General features: G+C 43.2%; 1 protein-coding gene across 1 annotated transcript in view; it reads left to right on the top strand.

Annotated features, from left to right (window-relative positions):
• Nucleotides 1-13525, top strand: part of MAGEB16 (MAGE family member B16) — an 89666-nt gene extending 76141 nt beyond the window's left edge. The window contains exon 2 of the mRNA XM_025857903.2: nt 12023-13525. Coding sequence (XP_025713688.2) covers nt 12023-13120 — 1098 coding nt within the window. The 3' untranslated portion in view covers nt 13121-13525. The remainder of the gene's footprint in view (nt 1-12022) is intronic.
• The last annotated feature ends 3204 nt before the right edge of the window (nt 13526-16729 follow it).

Raw genomic sequence — 16729 nt, 5'->3', positions numbered from 1 at the left:
TGTTGGGTTGTGTTGTATAAACATCAATCGTATCCTGTTGGATTGTGCTACTGTTCAGTTCTATACCTTTATCCTATATTTATATCCTCTAAATCCCTGATGAGTTCCTTTCTATTACTACTGCTGATCCCTTGGAGAGAGGCATTTAAATCTCCAACTATAAGCATGGATTTGTCTATAAATCCATTCAGTTCTCTCAGATTTATATTCTGTTTTGAAGCTCTTCTGTGTGAGCATACATATTAAGATTGTTATGTTTTCCTGGTGGATCAACCCTTTTATCATATAATAGCCTCCTTTGTCACTAATAATTTTCTTTGTTCTAAAGACTTAGCTTGCCTGATTTTTAAAATTTTTATTTATTAAAATAAATTGGCCTGATATTAATTATATCATGTATAATTAATATTAATAATTTATTAATGATTTATATTAATAATTTAATCAATACTAATATCCAGTTTTTAAAATTAGCATAATAGTTTTTTTATTGCTGCAGTAATAAGTTACCACAAGTTTAGTAGCTTAAAACAACACAAAGTTATTATCTTACAATTTCTTTGGTCAGCCCTTGAAGACCTTGAGCCAGACTGTCAGTCTGAGGGTTCTATTCACTTCTTTATATCAGGTCTAAGGGCATGAGTCCTTGGTCTAAAGATGTAGCTACTGGTCACCAAAGGGAGCAAGTAGTCTCAGATCCTATCTGGAGAAAAAGCGAGGACCCTCCTTGAGTTCTGACCATAAGTATCCCAGAATGGAGACTGCCTCATAGAATAGCCAACACTAGGTACCCCATGGTAAGGGTGATAGCTGAGGCACCAGGGAAGTAAGTGCCTTTGTTTAAAGTGTCAAATTTGGAGCAGTAGAGTAGAGGGGACCCAAGCCTAGCTAATAGTTGATAATCCTGAATGTGAAATGAAAGGACAACCCAGAACAGAGGGGCTCCACTGCCAACTCCTCCTGCCACCCCAGTACGTCTCAGGCAGTAATGGAAAACCTCATCCTAAGGCTCACTGTAACTTCCTTCCTTGGTATATTGGCTTCTAGGACTACCATAACAAATTACCACAGTTTGGTGGCTAAAATAATCAAAAATTTATTCAGTCAGTCCTTTTGGCTAGAGATTTGAAATCAAGTTATCAGCGGTGTTGGTTCCTTCTGCAGGCTCTGAAAGAGAACCTGCTCCATGCTTCTCTCCTCACTGTTGATGGTCTGGCAGCACTTTTGGCATTCCTGGCTTGTGGAGGCACCACTCTAATCTCTACCTCTGCCAGCACATGGCCTTCTTCGCTTTGTCTCTTTTCTGTGTCTCTTGCATGTATCCAAATTTCTCTTTTTTCTCTTATAAAGATACCAGTCATTAAAGTTAGGGTCCACCCTGTTGCGGTATGACCTCATCTTAATTTGATTACATTTGCAAAGATCCTATTTCCATATATAGTCACATTTATAGGTACTGGGGGATAGGGCTTGAACATCTTTTGGGGGCACACACAATTCAATCCACTACATCAGAGTTCTCAGGGAACAGGCCGATCAGGAGAACAGAAGACATTCCTGTGGGTTCCTAGAAAAGCAACTTCAAAGAAACCTTCAGAGGAGGTCCTTATTACAGCCAGGGAAGTATTTCCCTTTTGAAGATGAACACACCCTCTCATCCTCACTCCTCCAGTAGGCCGGCATTACCTGTTTTCCTGCCCACACTTCTGCCTGATGCCCTTTACCTGTTTTCCTGCCCACACTTCTGCCTGATGCCCTTGACCAGTGTCACCATGCCTTGAGGTCACAGGAATAAGCAATGTGCTTGTGAGAAACTTAAGATCCAAGGTGAAACACCCCCCTCCCCACCCTTCCACTTCGGGAAATACTCTCCAGAGCTTCCCTGCTGCTGGTATTCCCCTGGAACTTCAGAAAGCCACGTCTACTACCACTGCTCTTGCAAGTGTTTCATGTATGAGATCAGATGAAAGTGCCAAGAGCCAAGATGAAGAAAGACCAAGCATTTTTAAGGCCCCACTCTCAATTAAGAGCTCACACTAAGGCCTTCTAATAAGAAAGAATAGTGCAGTTAATGGTGCACTTCCTGCTGTACAAGTATAAAATGAAAGACCCATTGCAAAAGCAGACATGCTAAAAATTGTTGACATAAAGTACAAGCACTTGGACCCTGAAATCTTCATGAAAACTTCTAAGTACATGGAGCTATCTTTGGCATTAATGTGAAAGAAGTTGACCCCAGAAGTCACTCCTGTGCCCTTGTCAGCAAGTTGGGCATTACCAGCAAAGGGAGTTAGTGTGTTGGCAGGGGGTTGCCTGAGATTGGACTCCTGATCCCTCTCCTGAGTGTGATCTTCATGAATGGCAATTATACCACTGAGGAAGAGATCTTGGAATTCCTGAACATTGTTGGGATAAATGCTGGGAGGAAGTAGTTAATTTGGAGGGAACCCATGAAACTCATCATCAGAGATTTGATGTAGGCAAAGTACCTGGAGTAGGGGCAGGTGCCCAACAGTGAGCCTCGGGGCTATGATTTTCTGTGGGGTCTCAGAGCCCAGGCTGAAACCTGCAAGATGGAAATCATGGAAGTTTGGGCCAAGGTCAACAATAGTGTCCCAGTGTCTTCTAGTCCCAGTATGAAGAAGCTTCAAGAGATGAGGAAGAGAGAGCTTGAGCCAGAGTTGCAGCCAAGGCTGGCACTACTGCTGTGGCCAGGGAAAATTACAAAGCTATGTCCAGTAGCTTTTCCTGTCCCTAGTGAAGTCTGAGGCAGATTATTCACATTGTGGATGAAGGAGGCAGTGAATGTTCTAAGTAGTGGAGGGCCAAAATAGGCCTGGAGGGAACACAGTGTATATAGTCTGTGTTCCTATTCTATATGAATAATTTTTTTTGTATTTTTCAGTTGTCCATTATACAGAAGATTTATGTAGCATCATAATCAAAGTTTATGAATGACCTCTATCACACATCTGTTGTTGTTTATCCGGTTTAAGAGTAAGAGTTTTGGTATTTTCTTGGAAATATGAGAGAATCACACAGTAAAACAGGATCACAAAATAGAGGGAAGAAATAAAAATATTTAACTATTGGTTTCCTTCATATTTTAGTCTTCCAGTAAAATTAAAGACACATAGATTTGCTTAACTTATTCAAGGATGTAGGTAAAATAAAACTGTAGTAAATTAACCCCAGCCCTTTCATTATTCAGACATTGAGAATCTGCTCTTTGGAAGGCTCCTTCTTGTACCGGGGGTGCCAAAATAAAGAAGATTCAGCCCTAGCCCACAGAATTTTGGAATCTAGGAACAGCTATCACATAGGGAAGACGGTGACATACTCTGTAAGACCTAAAGAATAAATAAAAAGAGGGGAGCCTGGGTGGCTCTGTTGATTGAATGTCTGCCTTCAGCTCAGGTCATGATCTTGGGGTCCTAGGATTGAGGCCTACATAGGGCTCCCTGCTCAGCTGGGAGTTTGCTTCTCCCTCTCTCTCTGTTCCTCTCCCTCTTCTCCTGCCCCCTGCTCATGCTCTCTCTCTCAAATAAATAAAATCTTAAAAAAAAAGAATAAATAAAAAGAGGGAGTTGGGGGGATGGGTTTCAGAACAGTCAAGTGTAAATGTCATGAAACAAGGAAGTTTGAGGTTTTGGACACTGCCATTTCTTTAGTGGGAGGTAATTTTAAGCTAAATTGGGTGGTGGGCCAGATGAAGCTGTCAGAGTGGTAAGCAGAGGCCAAACACTCAGATGACGTATCTTACAGTTGAGCGACTAGGCCTGGAATGAAAAACTGCTCACAACAGTTGCTTTGGTATCTTAGGTAAACCAGAGAGAATCTCCCCCTGCAGCAGTAAATGGAAGGAGTTGTGCACTTTTGTCCTAGGCAGTTGAGCTCAATATACAAACTAAGTGTTTTAGGAATATTGTGTCCCAAGAGTTTCCAAGAAATAAGTTTGAGACTCTGTTGAGGCAGGATGTGAAGGAGACACTGGGCTGGCACTCTTTGTTCTGCGCCGAGAGAGCAGAGCCTGCTCCATTAAAAAGGGCATTTGAATTAGGTTATCTTGAATGTAATTTTGTAAATCTACACCCAAGGGATAGAGTTCTGCTTGCAGTAGAATGAATGAAAATAGGGTTGGTTTGGATGGAAAGGCAGCTGGGAGGGACAGAAGAAGATGGCCCTTCACAAAAATTCTGGGAGTTTGGAGTTGCGACCATTTACAGAAGACTCCCCAACAATCAAATAATCTCTCTTCAAATGGGGAAAATTGGTGGAGTTTTACTTGCAAAGCAGCGTTTTGATTGATTTGTTGTACCATGTCCTACAGCACTTCATGTTCTCTGAGACATGCATCAACGATTCATTAACGATCTAAGATACGCCAGGCACTGTGGTATGCCCTTTATGTATGTCGCATGTATTTGGACAGTCCTAGAGGACAGAGCTTCTCAACCTATTTAATAGATGAAGAGCCTGAGGATTATACAGTTTGGTTATGTGCCCAAGTTCACAGGGCTAGAGTATGACAAAGGTGGGACTATACCGCTGGTCTGAATTCTTCTATAGCCAACTGTTCCACTGTCATTTCTTTATAAAAATACTGCTCTTTCCCCACTTCTCTGCAATGGCACACTTAATCAGTCAAGCAATAGTGTATAACTAGGACTGTTTGAGGACACTGTTTAGTTACATTGTTCTCTTTGCCTATGCCTGCACTCATGCCACAAGCTCTTGATTACTATAGACTTTTACTAATTCTTAATAGTAAAGTAAGCTATATTTTATTTTTATTTTTCAAGAGGATATTAGGTATTTGGGGCGACTTGTGAATCAAATTATTTATTTACTTTTAAAGATTTTATTTATTTATTTGTCAGAGAGAGAGAGAAAGAGAGAACAGGCAGGGGGAGCGGCAGGCAGAGGGAGAAGCAGGGAGCCCGATGTGGGACTCCATCCCAAAACCCCGGGATCATGACCCCGAGCTGAAGGCAGACGCTTAACTGACTGAGCCACCCAGGTGTCCCTGTGAACCAATTTAAATTTTATCATCAGCTTGTCAAGTTTCAAACACACATACACATAGACACGGGCATTCACACACAAACATTTGTGGTTTGTTTTTTTTTTAAACATTTGGGGTTTTATTTGTATGAGAAGGATGATAGTCATCTGTAGATTAAATTTGGGGAGACTTAGTATGATCATAATATTGAATCTTTCATCTGCAAACATATTTCTGTCTTTAGTTAGGCCTTCATTAATTTCTCTAAATAATATCAGTGTATTTTTTTCACTGACTTGATAAACTTTTAAAATTATATTTACTTATAGGAACCAAGTATTTTGTTATGGTAATTTACAAATTGTATTTTGTTTAATTTATTTTTTATTTTCAAAAAAATTTTATGTAATCTCTACCACCAGTGTGGGGCTCAAATTCACGACTGAGCCAACCAGGCACCCCTATTTTGTTTAATTTTTTTTCATACATTTTGTTGCCACAAATACAAGTATATTTTTGCATATTAATATTATACCCAGCTACCTTTATAAATACTTTCATTGATTTGATAATTTATCATTAGTAGATTTTCTTCGTATATATTCTAATCATCTGTTAATGATACTAGCTTTGTTTCTTATTTTCCAATCCAAACCTCTTTGCTTTCTTATGCTTCCATTACTTCCCTATATAGGATCTTCATTAAAATATTGAAGAGAAATGGTGATAGCAGGTATCCTCACATCCTTCCCAGTTTTAAAGTAAAAGCTCTCAGTGATTTGACATCAAGTATAGTGTTTACTGTAGGGTTTTTCTAGATATCCTTTAGTGAGATAACATATCTTTTCATTATAAATGAATGCTGAATTTGATAAACCAGTTTAGCAATTTAGGAATGATTTTTTTTTCATTTAATATGTTAATGTGGTATTTCCTTCACTTATGTGAGTATAAAATTTTCAGAATAAAAAGTTTTAAAGTAGTTTTTAAACTGCTTGGAACTAGAATTTCTATTAAGTGTAAGGGAGGATTTTAGTCACATTTGTTTTTAATATGAATATCAAAAATGTACCAATGTGATTTCTTATTAAAAAACAATATTCTTTCCCCTACTTCTCTGAACAGATAATTTTTAATAAACCAGGACATGATATATAGTGGGTCTGTTTTGGAACATGCTATTCACTTCTTTTGGTCTATTTCTCTATGCCTACATCTGTAACACAAACTCTTATTACTACAGTCTTTAATATCACATCTTTCTTTTCAAGAGTATATTAGCTATTCATAGCCATTTGCGAGTAGGTTTAAATTTCAGAATTACTCCCCACTCATCGGGGAGTCTACTTCTCCCTTTGACCTTCCCCCCTCTTGTGCTCTCTCTCTCTCATTCTCTCTCTCTCTCTCAAATAAATGAATAAAATCTTTAAAAAGAATAAATGTTAGAATTATCTTGTCAGCTTTCACACAGAATGCACATGTATAGTATATAAACATTTACACATAAAAATTATGTGGCTTTATTGAGAACGAGGGATTACAGTCATTAATAGATTAAATTTGAGGACAATTAACATGTTTACCTAATTGAATCTTCCATCTAAAAACATATTTCTCCATTTAGTTAAGTCTTTAGTAATTTAAATAAATAATAGCTGTATAATTTTTCTATAGAGTTCTTATATTTTTTATCATGTATATTTTTAGGAATCAGGCATTTATTATGGTAATTTACAAGATAGTCTTTGTTTAATTTCATCTCTATTGTGCATTGCTACCAAAAAAGTGTCTTTTGGTATATTGATCTCATACCTAGCAATTTTATTTAAAAATATTTTTATTGATTTAAGTTTTTCTTTAGTATATTTTCCTCATATACAATTTATTCATGTTTAATTATACTGACATTGTTTCTTATTTTCTAGTTTCTATCTCTATGATTACTACTATTTCCCATTACTTTATTATGTAGTGTCTTTATGAAAATGTAGACTAGAAATGGTGATAGCAGATATTTTTGTTTTCTTCTCAATATTAAAATAAAAGGTTTCAACTTTTCCACATGAGATATGATTTTTACTCTAGGGATTTTTTTTATACATATCCTTTATCTACTTTGAAAACATACTTTTCATCAGGAATGAATAATGATTATTTTTATGAAACACTTTTCTTTATCAATTGAAATATATTTTTAAAATTCATCTGTTGATGTGGTATGCCAGTCGTTGACCTATTTGACTTCAGATTCATTCTTCACTCTTGCTCTGTTCCATACTCTTCTATACACAATTCCTAGGCATCAAGATGCCAATTCAGTTCAGCCAACAGGAGAACCCAGAGGAGATTAGAGCCCAGGAGGATGGGAGTGCCCCGAACATTTCTTCTTCCTCTGCATTATGTAGATTCTGCTTCAGTTGCTACATCTTGATTGCAGCCTTCATCTCTGATAGCCCACCAGAGATCCTGGCCCCTGACTGTTTGTGTTCTAACTTCTTCATGTCATGCTAAGACCGGGACATGACCCATTCCACACTTGGCAAGGGTTTCGGTGGGTAAAGTCATCAAGAGTTTGCCGAGATATAGCATTTCCCAGAAAGCCTTGAGTCATAAGAAAGGAGCCAAAACAAGAACTGCCAATGAATGAGGACAGAAAAGAGGCCAAAACCAAAGAATGAGGGTGGGTCACATAGACATGAGCCAGTGCCTATTTCAGCCCTATTGGCCCAGGCAGGGCTCTCCGACTGAAGCATCCCCTCAATTCCTCTTGAGGGTTCTAGGGGCATGAGGACATTGGCATGAGAGGCATGACATGGGTTCAAGAGAGGGATTAATTCCAAGGCTACCAGAAGTCAATAGGACTATGACGAGGGACCAGCCGCAACCGCCACTGTGAAAGAGGCTGGTGCGCACAGCCCTGCCCCTGCTGCTGGCCCGGAAGAGCCCAGGCAGGTGTAACCGGATGTGACACCCCCTGATTTCCTCCTCCAGAGTGCCCGGCTTGCGGGATTCAATCTGAGGTGCATGAAACCAAGGCAGCCGAGGGACGGGTCCCAGGTGCTACTTGGAGTCAAGTAAGATTCCAAATGAGAACTGAGGAGACCTCGTTATCACAGAAATGAGGGGACTCATTAGATGAGAGCCCCAGTCCAACTCAGGGAAGCCCCGGACCGGTCTGTCAGGCTGACCTACGACACACTTCCTCTTTGGGATCTGATTGAGGCGGCAGCGTTTCTGTTGCGGGGCTAAGAGTTCCCTGACCTGCTGGTAGTCCAGAAAAGGCCCCCGAGTGAGTCCTGAGGGGACCACCCACTCCAGACAGTGGTGGACTCAGTGAGCCTCGGCCAGTCTGTCAGCCCTGGGAGGCCTCGGGCAGGGGCGGCGGGAAGTGTTGCTGACTGACTTCTGCCTCCAGAGTCTGAGGGAGGGAAGAGCTTGGTCTGAGGCAGGCGGTGTCCCGTCGGCAAAGGAAGGAGCCTCAGGCCCTGCGGGGGACTCCTATAGGAGTCCGGGCGAGGACCCCGAGTGAGTTCTCATGCTTCCCCTGACCGCGGGTAGAGGTTGTGGCACAGAGTCGAGCCCCTGTGGTCAGGGCTCCGTGTCGGGCAGATGAGGTGTCCCCTCACTTCCTTTCTGGGCGTCTCAGACACGTGGGGCCTTGATAAGAAGGTGGGACGTCACCAACCAGTATTTGACAAGCACTTGTGAGGATGTGGGACCGACCAACTGATGGCAGAGGGGGTGCACAGAGCCCTTCCTCTGTTGTCAGCCCTGAGAGGCCCACGGAAGGGATGGCAGGCAGAGGCGACTTTTCCTTTCCTCCTTGGGGGCTCGGGAAGTTAAAGGATTTGTTCAGTCAGCAGGAGTCCCAGGCCCTGGCAGTTGTCATTGAGTTATGTCTGAAGGGCAAAGTCGCCACATACAAGTGGAGTCCCACAGATCACAGGGAATCCTTGGGAGATTCTGAGCAGTGATAGCCTGAGAGACACCCAGTCACTCCCCCATGGTGTTCAGTGGAAAGGGAAGCCTTATTGTGAGCGGGCGCACTTGGGTCAGAGGTCTAAGTCCCAGGACATGCCAGGATTCAAGACGAGGACCATAAGAGAAGGCCATTCAGACCACACATTCCAGGACAGAGAGTCACCGTGCCACTTTGGTCCACCCTGGGAGGTTCCTGAAAGGAATGACCACGTGTAGGTGACTTCACGTTATCCTTTTGGATTTAAGAGAGGTGTGAGGCTTGGTCTGAGGGAGTGAAGTCAGGTGGTCAGATGGAAGATTTCCAGGTGCTTAAAGGATTCAGGGTAAGGACACAGAGTTATGCTAAAGGGACCACCCACCTTAGAACACAGGTGGCCCCACGATACCCACCCTTGTTGGCAATCCTGGGAGGCCACGGGCAGGGGTAACCAGGTAAAATGTCCCTTAGTTGTCTCTTGGAGGTCACTAGGAGGTGGGTGTGTAGTATAAGGAGCGAACAACGGTACAACAGAGGGGAGGACTCTCACACGGTGCCAGGAACCAAGGTGTAGACACTGAGTCAGGACTAAGGGGCCACCCATTCCAGTATAGGTGGGAAGTCCATGAGCCCCACTCTGTCTCTGCATTTAGCCCTTGGAAGCCTGAGGTCGGTGGTCAGATTCTCACATTGTCCCTTCATCTAACAGGGGCCTCAGGGAAGTAATTGTGTTTGTCTGAGCGGCAGCCTCAGGTTAACAAACAGAAAAGTGCACAAGGGGTTGCAGGAACCTATGAAGACACGGTATTAGTACTGAGGGTAACAGTCATACCAGGACAGAGGGCCCCTCGTCAAAACACTCCTGCTGTCAGTCCAGGGTGTGTCAACAAGGATCACCTGATGAGATATTGCTCCTCTTCCTTGTGGTGTTCCAATGAGGAGTGTTTGTATATACAGGGCCTGCAGCACATTAGGTGAGCAAAGGATGAGTCCCAAGGTCTGTTAGGACCAAGGTAGGTTCTCTGAAAGAGGTTTGGGGGGCCTGGCCACCCCAGAACAGAGAAGCTCCAGAGTTCTTGCCCCTATTCTCAGCAGTGGTAAGCCTGGCTGTGGTGACTGAATGAGATTTCTCTTTCCTTCCCTCTTGGTTGTCTCAGGCAGAATAGTCCTTTTTCTGGTGGGGGTGACATTAGGTTTAAGCAAGTGGGGACTGAGGCCCTACCAGTAGCCAAATAGACGCCTTGAATGAGGGCTGAGAGAACCACCTATCCCAGAAGATTGGAGCCGAACATAATTCTCCTTAGCCCTGCTGTCACCCCTGGGAGGCCTGGAGCAGAACTGAGACATGCCCTCATTTCTTGCTCAGTAAGCTCAGGGTGATGAAGAATGGTCTGTGGAAGGGTTCCAGATCCTAGGTCCTACTATTAGTCAAGGGAAGGACCCTAAGTGAGGCTGAGGGGGACACCTGCTCCAGAACAGAATAATCTGAAAAGAGCCCTGTCTTGCTGTGACATTTTGGAAACTCTGGGTTTGATACCCCTTAATTGCTCCTCAGTGGTCACAGGAATGAGTCTTTAGTCTGAGGGAGCAAGAGCAGTTCAGTAGAGGGGAAGAGGCTCATAAACTGTCAAGTTCCAAAGTATACACCTTGTTTGAGCAAGGAGGTGACCATCTACTTGAGCACAGTGAGACCCTTTGATACCTGTCCTCCCCCTGTAGTCATTACCTGATAGGTCCCAGACAAAGATGGTCAGGATTCTCAGTGGCTCGATTCATACACTGGGCACCAAGGGGATTGGGACATATTCAGATTCAGCAATGGACAGGGTAGCCAGGCAGTACTGGAGTCCGTGTGGACATACAGAGTAAGAACTCAAAAGGATCCACCCCAAAATATAGGGTCATCAAAGAGACCCTGGACCTTTATCAGTCCAGAGAACTCTGGGCAGAGACTACATGACAAGATCACCATTTTGGTGGTGGTGGTGTTTGTGTGTGTGTGTGTGGGGGGGGTTCACACAGGTGAGATCCTTGGTGTATGTACCTACATCATACGAGGTCATCCAGGAAAGGGATCCAGAGCCTCTCATGGGTCACAGTAGGACATTAAGTGAGATCCAAGGGGTCTACCCACACCAGTAAAGGGGGACCTTTACAGTTTCTACCTCCTTCTGTTAGCCCAAGAAGGCCTTATAGAGGGGGATAGATAACTTCTCAGGTAACTCGTGAAGATGAGGCATTCTTACACACAAAAGAGTTGACATCACATACAGTGGTCAGACCTGAGACCCCACCAGTTGCCAAGTCAAGAACCCAGAGTGAGTACTGAGGTCCCCTGACCCCAGGAGAGTGGGGATCATGATGAATGAATCCTGCCCTGAACTGTCATCAGCACTGAGAGGCAATGGGAAAGGCTATCTGTAGACATATGCCCTAATTACCTTCTAGAAATCAGAAGGTGGAGGCTTAATTCTGAAGGGACAATGTTAGGTCAGCAAATGAAGAGATCCTAAGACCTGCCTGGATTCAGAGTGAGGCAACTAAGTGAGAACTGGGCCGGGGGGGCGGGGAACTACCGACAGCAGTATAGATAGACTCCACACAGTCTAGGTCCTGCTGTCAGCCCTGGGAAACCCCAGGTAGGCCTTCTGGAGGAGGTTCCTCTATCAGTTGTCTCGGGAGATGTGACTTTGGTCTTTGGGGACCACCCCATATTAGCATAGGGGAGGTACACCAGGCCCTATTGAATGCCAAGTTAATGAACCTGAGTGAGGACCGATGGGTCCACCCTCCTCAGAACAGAAATGGCTGTCTAGAGCCCCTCCACACGTGCTTATTGCGATCTGAGAATTCTCAGCCTGGGTTTGCTGGCTGCATCCTCAGGTGTATTCAGACATCCTCCTTCATTGCTCTTCAGGGACATAGCAACTAAGGGGTTGGGAGACCTGTGAGGCCCTATAACAGTGTTGTCGGGAGAAGTCCATTGGAGGCAGTTTTATCGGAGCCCCCCCGGTGGAGTTTAGCAGCTGAAGCCATTCACATCTCCTTCTTCCTCCTAGGCTGTGATTCCCCATTGCCCACTCCCCTGTCCTCACTCCTGTCTGTTGCCACTCATAAAAGTCACCATGCTTCAGCACCAAAAGAATCCACGATGCTCATACGATCAGGGCTTTCAGACCTGCAGTGAGGTCGAAGATATGGAAGTTGTACAGGTCTCCAAGGCTCTGGAAGAGATCTGTCTCTCCTCTTATCCTCTGATGGCTGGCAATTCAACTGAGGCTCCTGATGCTGGTAAACCCAGTACCCCTGAGAGTCATCAGAGTTTCTGCTCATCTTCCTTTGCCATCACAACCACCTCATCAAGTGAATTGAATGAGAGCTCCAGGAGCCAAGAAGAGGATAGCACCTTATGGGCTGGGCCTGACCCCAATAATGTGCCCATAGATGCTCTAGATAAGAAGGTGATTTCGTTGGTCAATTTCATGCTGTTCAAGTATCGCATGAAAGAGCCAGTGACAAAGGCAGATATGAAGATTGTCATCAAAGAGTATGAAGACCACTTCATTGAGATCTTCCTGAGAGCCTCTGAGTACATGGAGATGGTCTTTGGCCTTGATGTGAAGAGAGTGGATCCCATCAACCACTGCTATGGCCTCTTCATCAAATTGGGCCTCACCTATGATGGGGTGCTGGATGGTGAAGAGGGCATGCCCAAGACCGGCATCCTGATCTTTATCCTGGGTGTGATCTTCATGAAGGGCAACAGTGCCACTGAAGAGGAAGTCTGGGAAGTGCTGAATTGGACGGGGATATATGCTGGGACGAAACACGCCATCTTTGGGGAGCCCAGGAAGCTCATCACCAAAGATTTTGTGAAGGAAAAGTACCTGGAGTACCGGCAGGTGGCCAACAGGGATCTCGCACAGTTTGAATTCCTGTGGGGCCCGAGAGCCCACGCTGAAACCACCAAGATGAAAGTCCTGGAGTTCCTGGCCAAGTTTAATGGGACTGACCCGAGTTCTTTTCCATCTCAGTATGAGGAGGCTTTGCAAGATGAAGAAGAGAGAGGCCGAGCCAGAATTTCAGCCAGGTCTGTCCCTACTTCTGTGGCCACTGCAAGTTCTAGTGCCAAGTCCCTTAATTTCTCTTGCTCCTAGAGAAGCCTGAGGCAGGTTTTTCACTTTGTGTTTGTAAAAGGGCAGTTAGTGTTCATAGAATTTAGGTCTGAGTTGGAGCTGAAAGGAACACAGTATATATGCCTATGTGTTCCTATATTATTGTGTCACTTGAAAATTTATTCTTTTTTAACATATGTATTTGTTCAAATATTGTTTCTTTAATGTAGATTTAATTAGCTTCAAAATCTCCAAGTTTATTAAAGATATTGATCATACATTTATTGTTATAATGAGGTTTAATAGTAAGAGCTTTGTTATTTTGTGAAACTAAATGTGAAACCATCTTATTTTGTAATTTTGAATAACATAACATGGAATTGCTATACGTATTTACTGGAAAAGTGAGAATGATCAGCTTTAAGGTGGTTGGGTTCAAAAAATAGAGAACAAATTAAAGATTGCCATCCTATGGCCCTCTTATACGTTTTACATTTTTGTTTTATACAATTAAATTATATACGCTTGAATATGCTTAACTTATTTATGGATATATTAAAAAGAAACATCAATAAATTAGACCCCATGCTCACTGTTTCTTTTTTATTCTTTTTTTAAAAGATTTTATTTATTTATTTGAGAGGGAGAGAATGAGAGATAGAGAGCACGAGAGGGAAGAGGGTCAAAGGGAGAAGCAGACTCCCCGCCGAGCAGGGAGCCCGATGCGGGACTCAATCCCGGGACTCCAGGACCATGACCCGAGCCGAAGGCAGTCGCTCAATCAACTGAGCCACCCAGGCGCCCCTCACTGTTTCTTTTATTCCCCAAATCTTCCTTGAACATTGGCTGTTTGGCAATCACCATGTTAGTCTTTGAAATTATAGCATGAATAATAACTACAACTGCACTTATAAGTTTTACTTATAGGATCAGCAATCCTATAATTAAGTGGGATGCCTTCTAATATCCAAGGGGCAGGTAAAAGAAGGAGTTAGCAGATAAGTGGAGGTATTCCATATGCGACTGTCAAGTGTAAATGCCCTGGGACAAGAAGTTTGGGGGTCAGGGGAGCTGGAATTCCTGTAGTGAGTGTTAATTTTTAACTTAAATTTGCATTTAGGGCAAGCTGAGCCTAATGGGGTGGTGATCAGTGATCAGACCTTCAGATAGTGTGTCTCCAAGTTGAGACTCAAAAACCTGAACTGGAAAACTGTTCTTTGTAGTTAATTAGGGGGCATGGTTTAAAAAGAGAGAAATCTTTGGGACAGGATTGGAAGTTGTCCTGTGTTGGTATCCCTGTGCAATTGAACATAATTCACAAACAACTTTTTATACACATAGTCTTCAAAGAGTTTTCAGAGATAACAGTGATACTTTATTGAGATGAGACACTGAGAAACCATTGGTTGCCCTGGCCTAGGAAAGCCAGAGACTACTCCATTTAAGACATATTTTAAATAAGTTATTTTCAGTGTAATTTGGCATAGTCTTAAGAAATGTTTATATTTTTATGGGTGTGAAATTAATGAGAATAGGAGTGGTTGGAGTGGAACAGAAGCTAGGGAGACAAGGAATTCGTCCTTGTCACAAATTCTAGGAGTTCTGAATTGCATCCATGTGGGGAAGAAATTCCCTATTATTTTTTTTTTTAATTTTATTTATTTATTTATTTATTTGGAGGGGCCAGGGATAGAACAGACGGGGAAGGAGAGGAAGTGGGAAAGAATCCCAATCCGACAATGTGCTGAGTGAAGAGCCCAACTCAGGGCTGGACCCCATGACCCTGAGATCACGACCTGATCCCAAACCAAGAGTCAGATGCTCAACTGACTGAGCCACCCAGGTGCCCTAGAAATTCCCTGTTATTAAAGAACACAACCTCAGAGGGGATATATTTACTGAGGTTTATTTGCTAAGCAGTATTTTGGTTGATCTAATATTCCATGGACTGTAATACTTCATGTTTTTTAGACATCCTGGAGTTTTAGAAATCACATATGTGAGGTTGGTAGAGTCAGTAGTCAAAATAATCACAGTAATAACTTATTCATTAACGACCTAAGTTATGCGAGGCATTGTAACAGGTGCCTTACATATATTGCACTTTTTTTTCTAGAAATATCCAATTGGCACTTTATTTAAGTCATCTCTACACCCAACATGGGGTGCAAAATCACAACTCTGAGATCAAGAGTTGCATGCTCCACCAACTGAGCCAGCCAGGCACCCTATTGCACTCTTTCAACCAGTCCAATATGACAAGGCTTATCAGACTCACTCTTCAGATGAAGAGCCTAAGATTCACAAAGCTTGAGAATGTGCCCAAGTTCACAGGTCTGGTTATGTGACAGAGCTGAAGCTAGACTCATAGTCTGAATTCTAGAGCTCATGTTTCATTCCTCCAGCCTGAGGCTCATATTCTGTCTCTAGATTCATTTCTTTTCTCACTACTCCACATTGCCTCTTAGGATAAAAAGGACCTTGAATCTGAAGTACTAAAAACACATGTAAAGAAGAAAGGTGAAAATGATAATCAAATACAATTTGGGAATTTTCTGTGGGCTTCATTTACCTAGGGTCCAGCTGCCCTTAACCCCAGGGTCCCTTGAGAGCTGACTGTGCAGGGGCTAGACTTTTTGTCCAGCTCCACCTCTTTTGTGTGTAGAGGTTCAGAATATGTCACTCCAGAATATGCCACTTGGGCATATTGGTTATTTTGAATTAAAGGTACTTGAGAAACAGATGGTGCAGGAGGTACACTCCAACCTTCCTTTATCCCCCCCCAAAAAGGAGATGACTCTCCCATGTGAAAGATGCCTTCACTGTACCAGGAGAGTAGAAGACATCTTTCTCACCAGAGACAGGGAATTTGGGACCAAGAAGGCTATATAAATAAACCTTGTTAATTTGTCACCATTTACTACCCCTAGCCCAAGCCCCTCTGCCCTGTCAATTCTTCACACAGTGTTTGTCTAAAAGGTATAAAAGCTGGGTGCCTGGGTGGCTTAGTCATTAAGTGTCTGCCTTCAGTTCAGGTCATGATCCCGGGGATCCTGGGATCGAGCCCCACATCAGGCTCCCTGCTCCGCGGGAAGCCTGCTTCTCCCTCTCCCACTCCCCCTGCTTGTGTTTCCTCTCTCGCTGTGTCTCTCTCTGTCAAATAAAAAAAAAAAAATCTTTAAAAAAAAAAGGTATAAAAGCTTCCTGCTTTGGTCACCTCTTTGAGTCTCATATCTTTGTGGGGCTCCCATACATACGTATGTATGTAATTAAATTTGTTTTTCTCCTTTTAATCTGCCTTTTTATTACAGGGGGCTTCTCAGTCAAGCACCTGAAGGGTAGAGGATAAATTATTTTTCCTCTCCTACATGTGCATTACAGTACCCTTCCCCGGGTGTTCTCCAATATACTCTCTTGTCCAAATTGGAACCTGAATCTGTTGACCAGCTCTTCACTGCATCCTCCTCTGATGTCTGCATCCTGCTCCCAGTTGAACAGCCCAGATTCATTTGCCCTTTCCCTGACCTAGAGTATTCCAGTTCCCTGGCAATTCTGTCCCTCACCGTGGAACCCCCACCCCTCACCATGGTACCTAGCAATATCCCGTTCCATGCAAAAGGTCATTTTGACAGTGAAACTTAGACCTGGTCA

Source organism: Callorhinus ursinus, unplaced genomic scaffold, assembly GCF_003265705.2.
Source record: "Callorhinus ursinus isolate GAN/ISIS: 27379988/994484 unplaced genomic scaffold, GSC_fseal_2.0 scaffold16, whole genome shotgun sequence".
NCBI classification, from domain to species: domain Eukaryota; kingdom Metazoa; phylum Chordata; class Mammalia; order Carnivora; family Otariidae; genus Callorhinus; species Callorhinus ursinus.
This window is presented reverse-complemented; position numbering and strand designations above follow the sequence as displayed.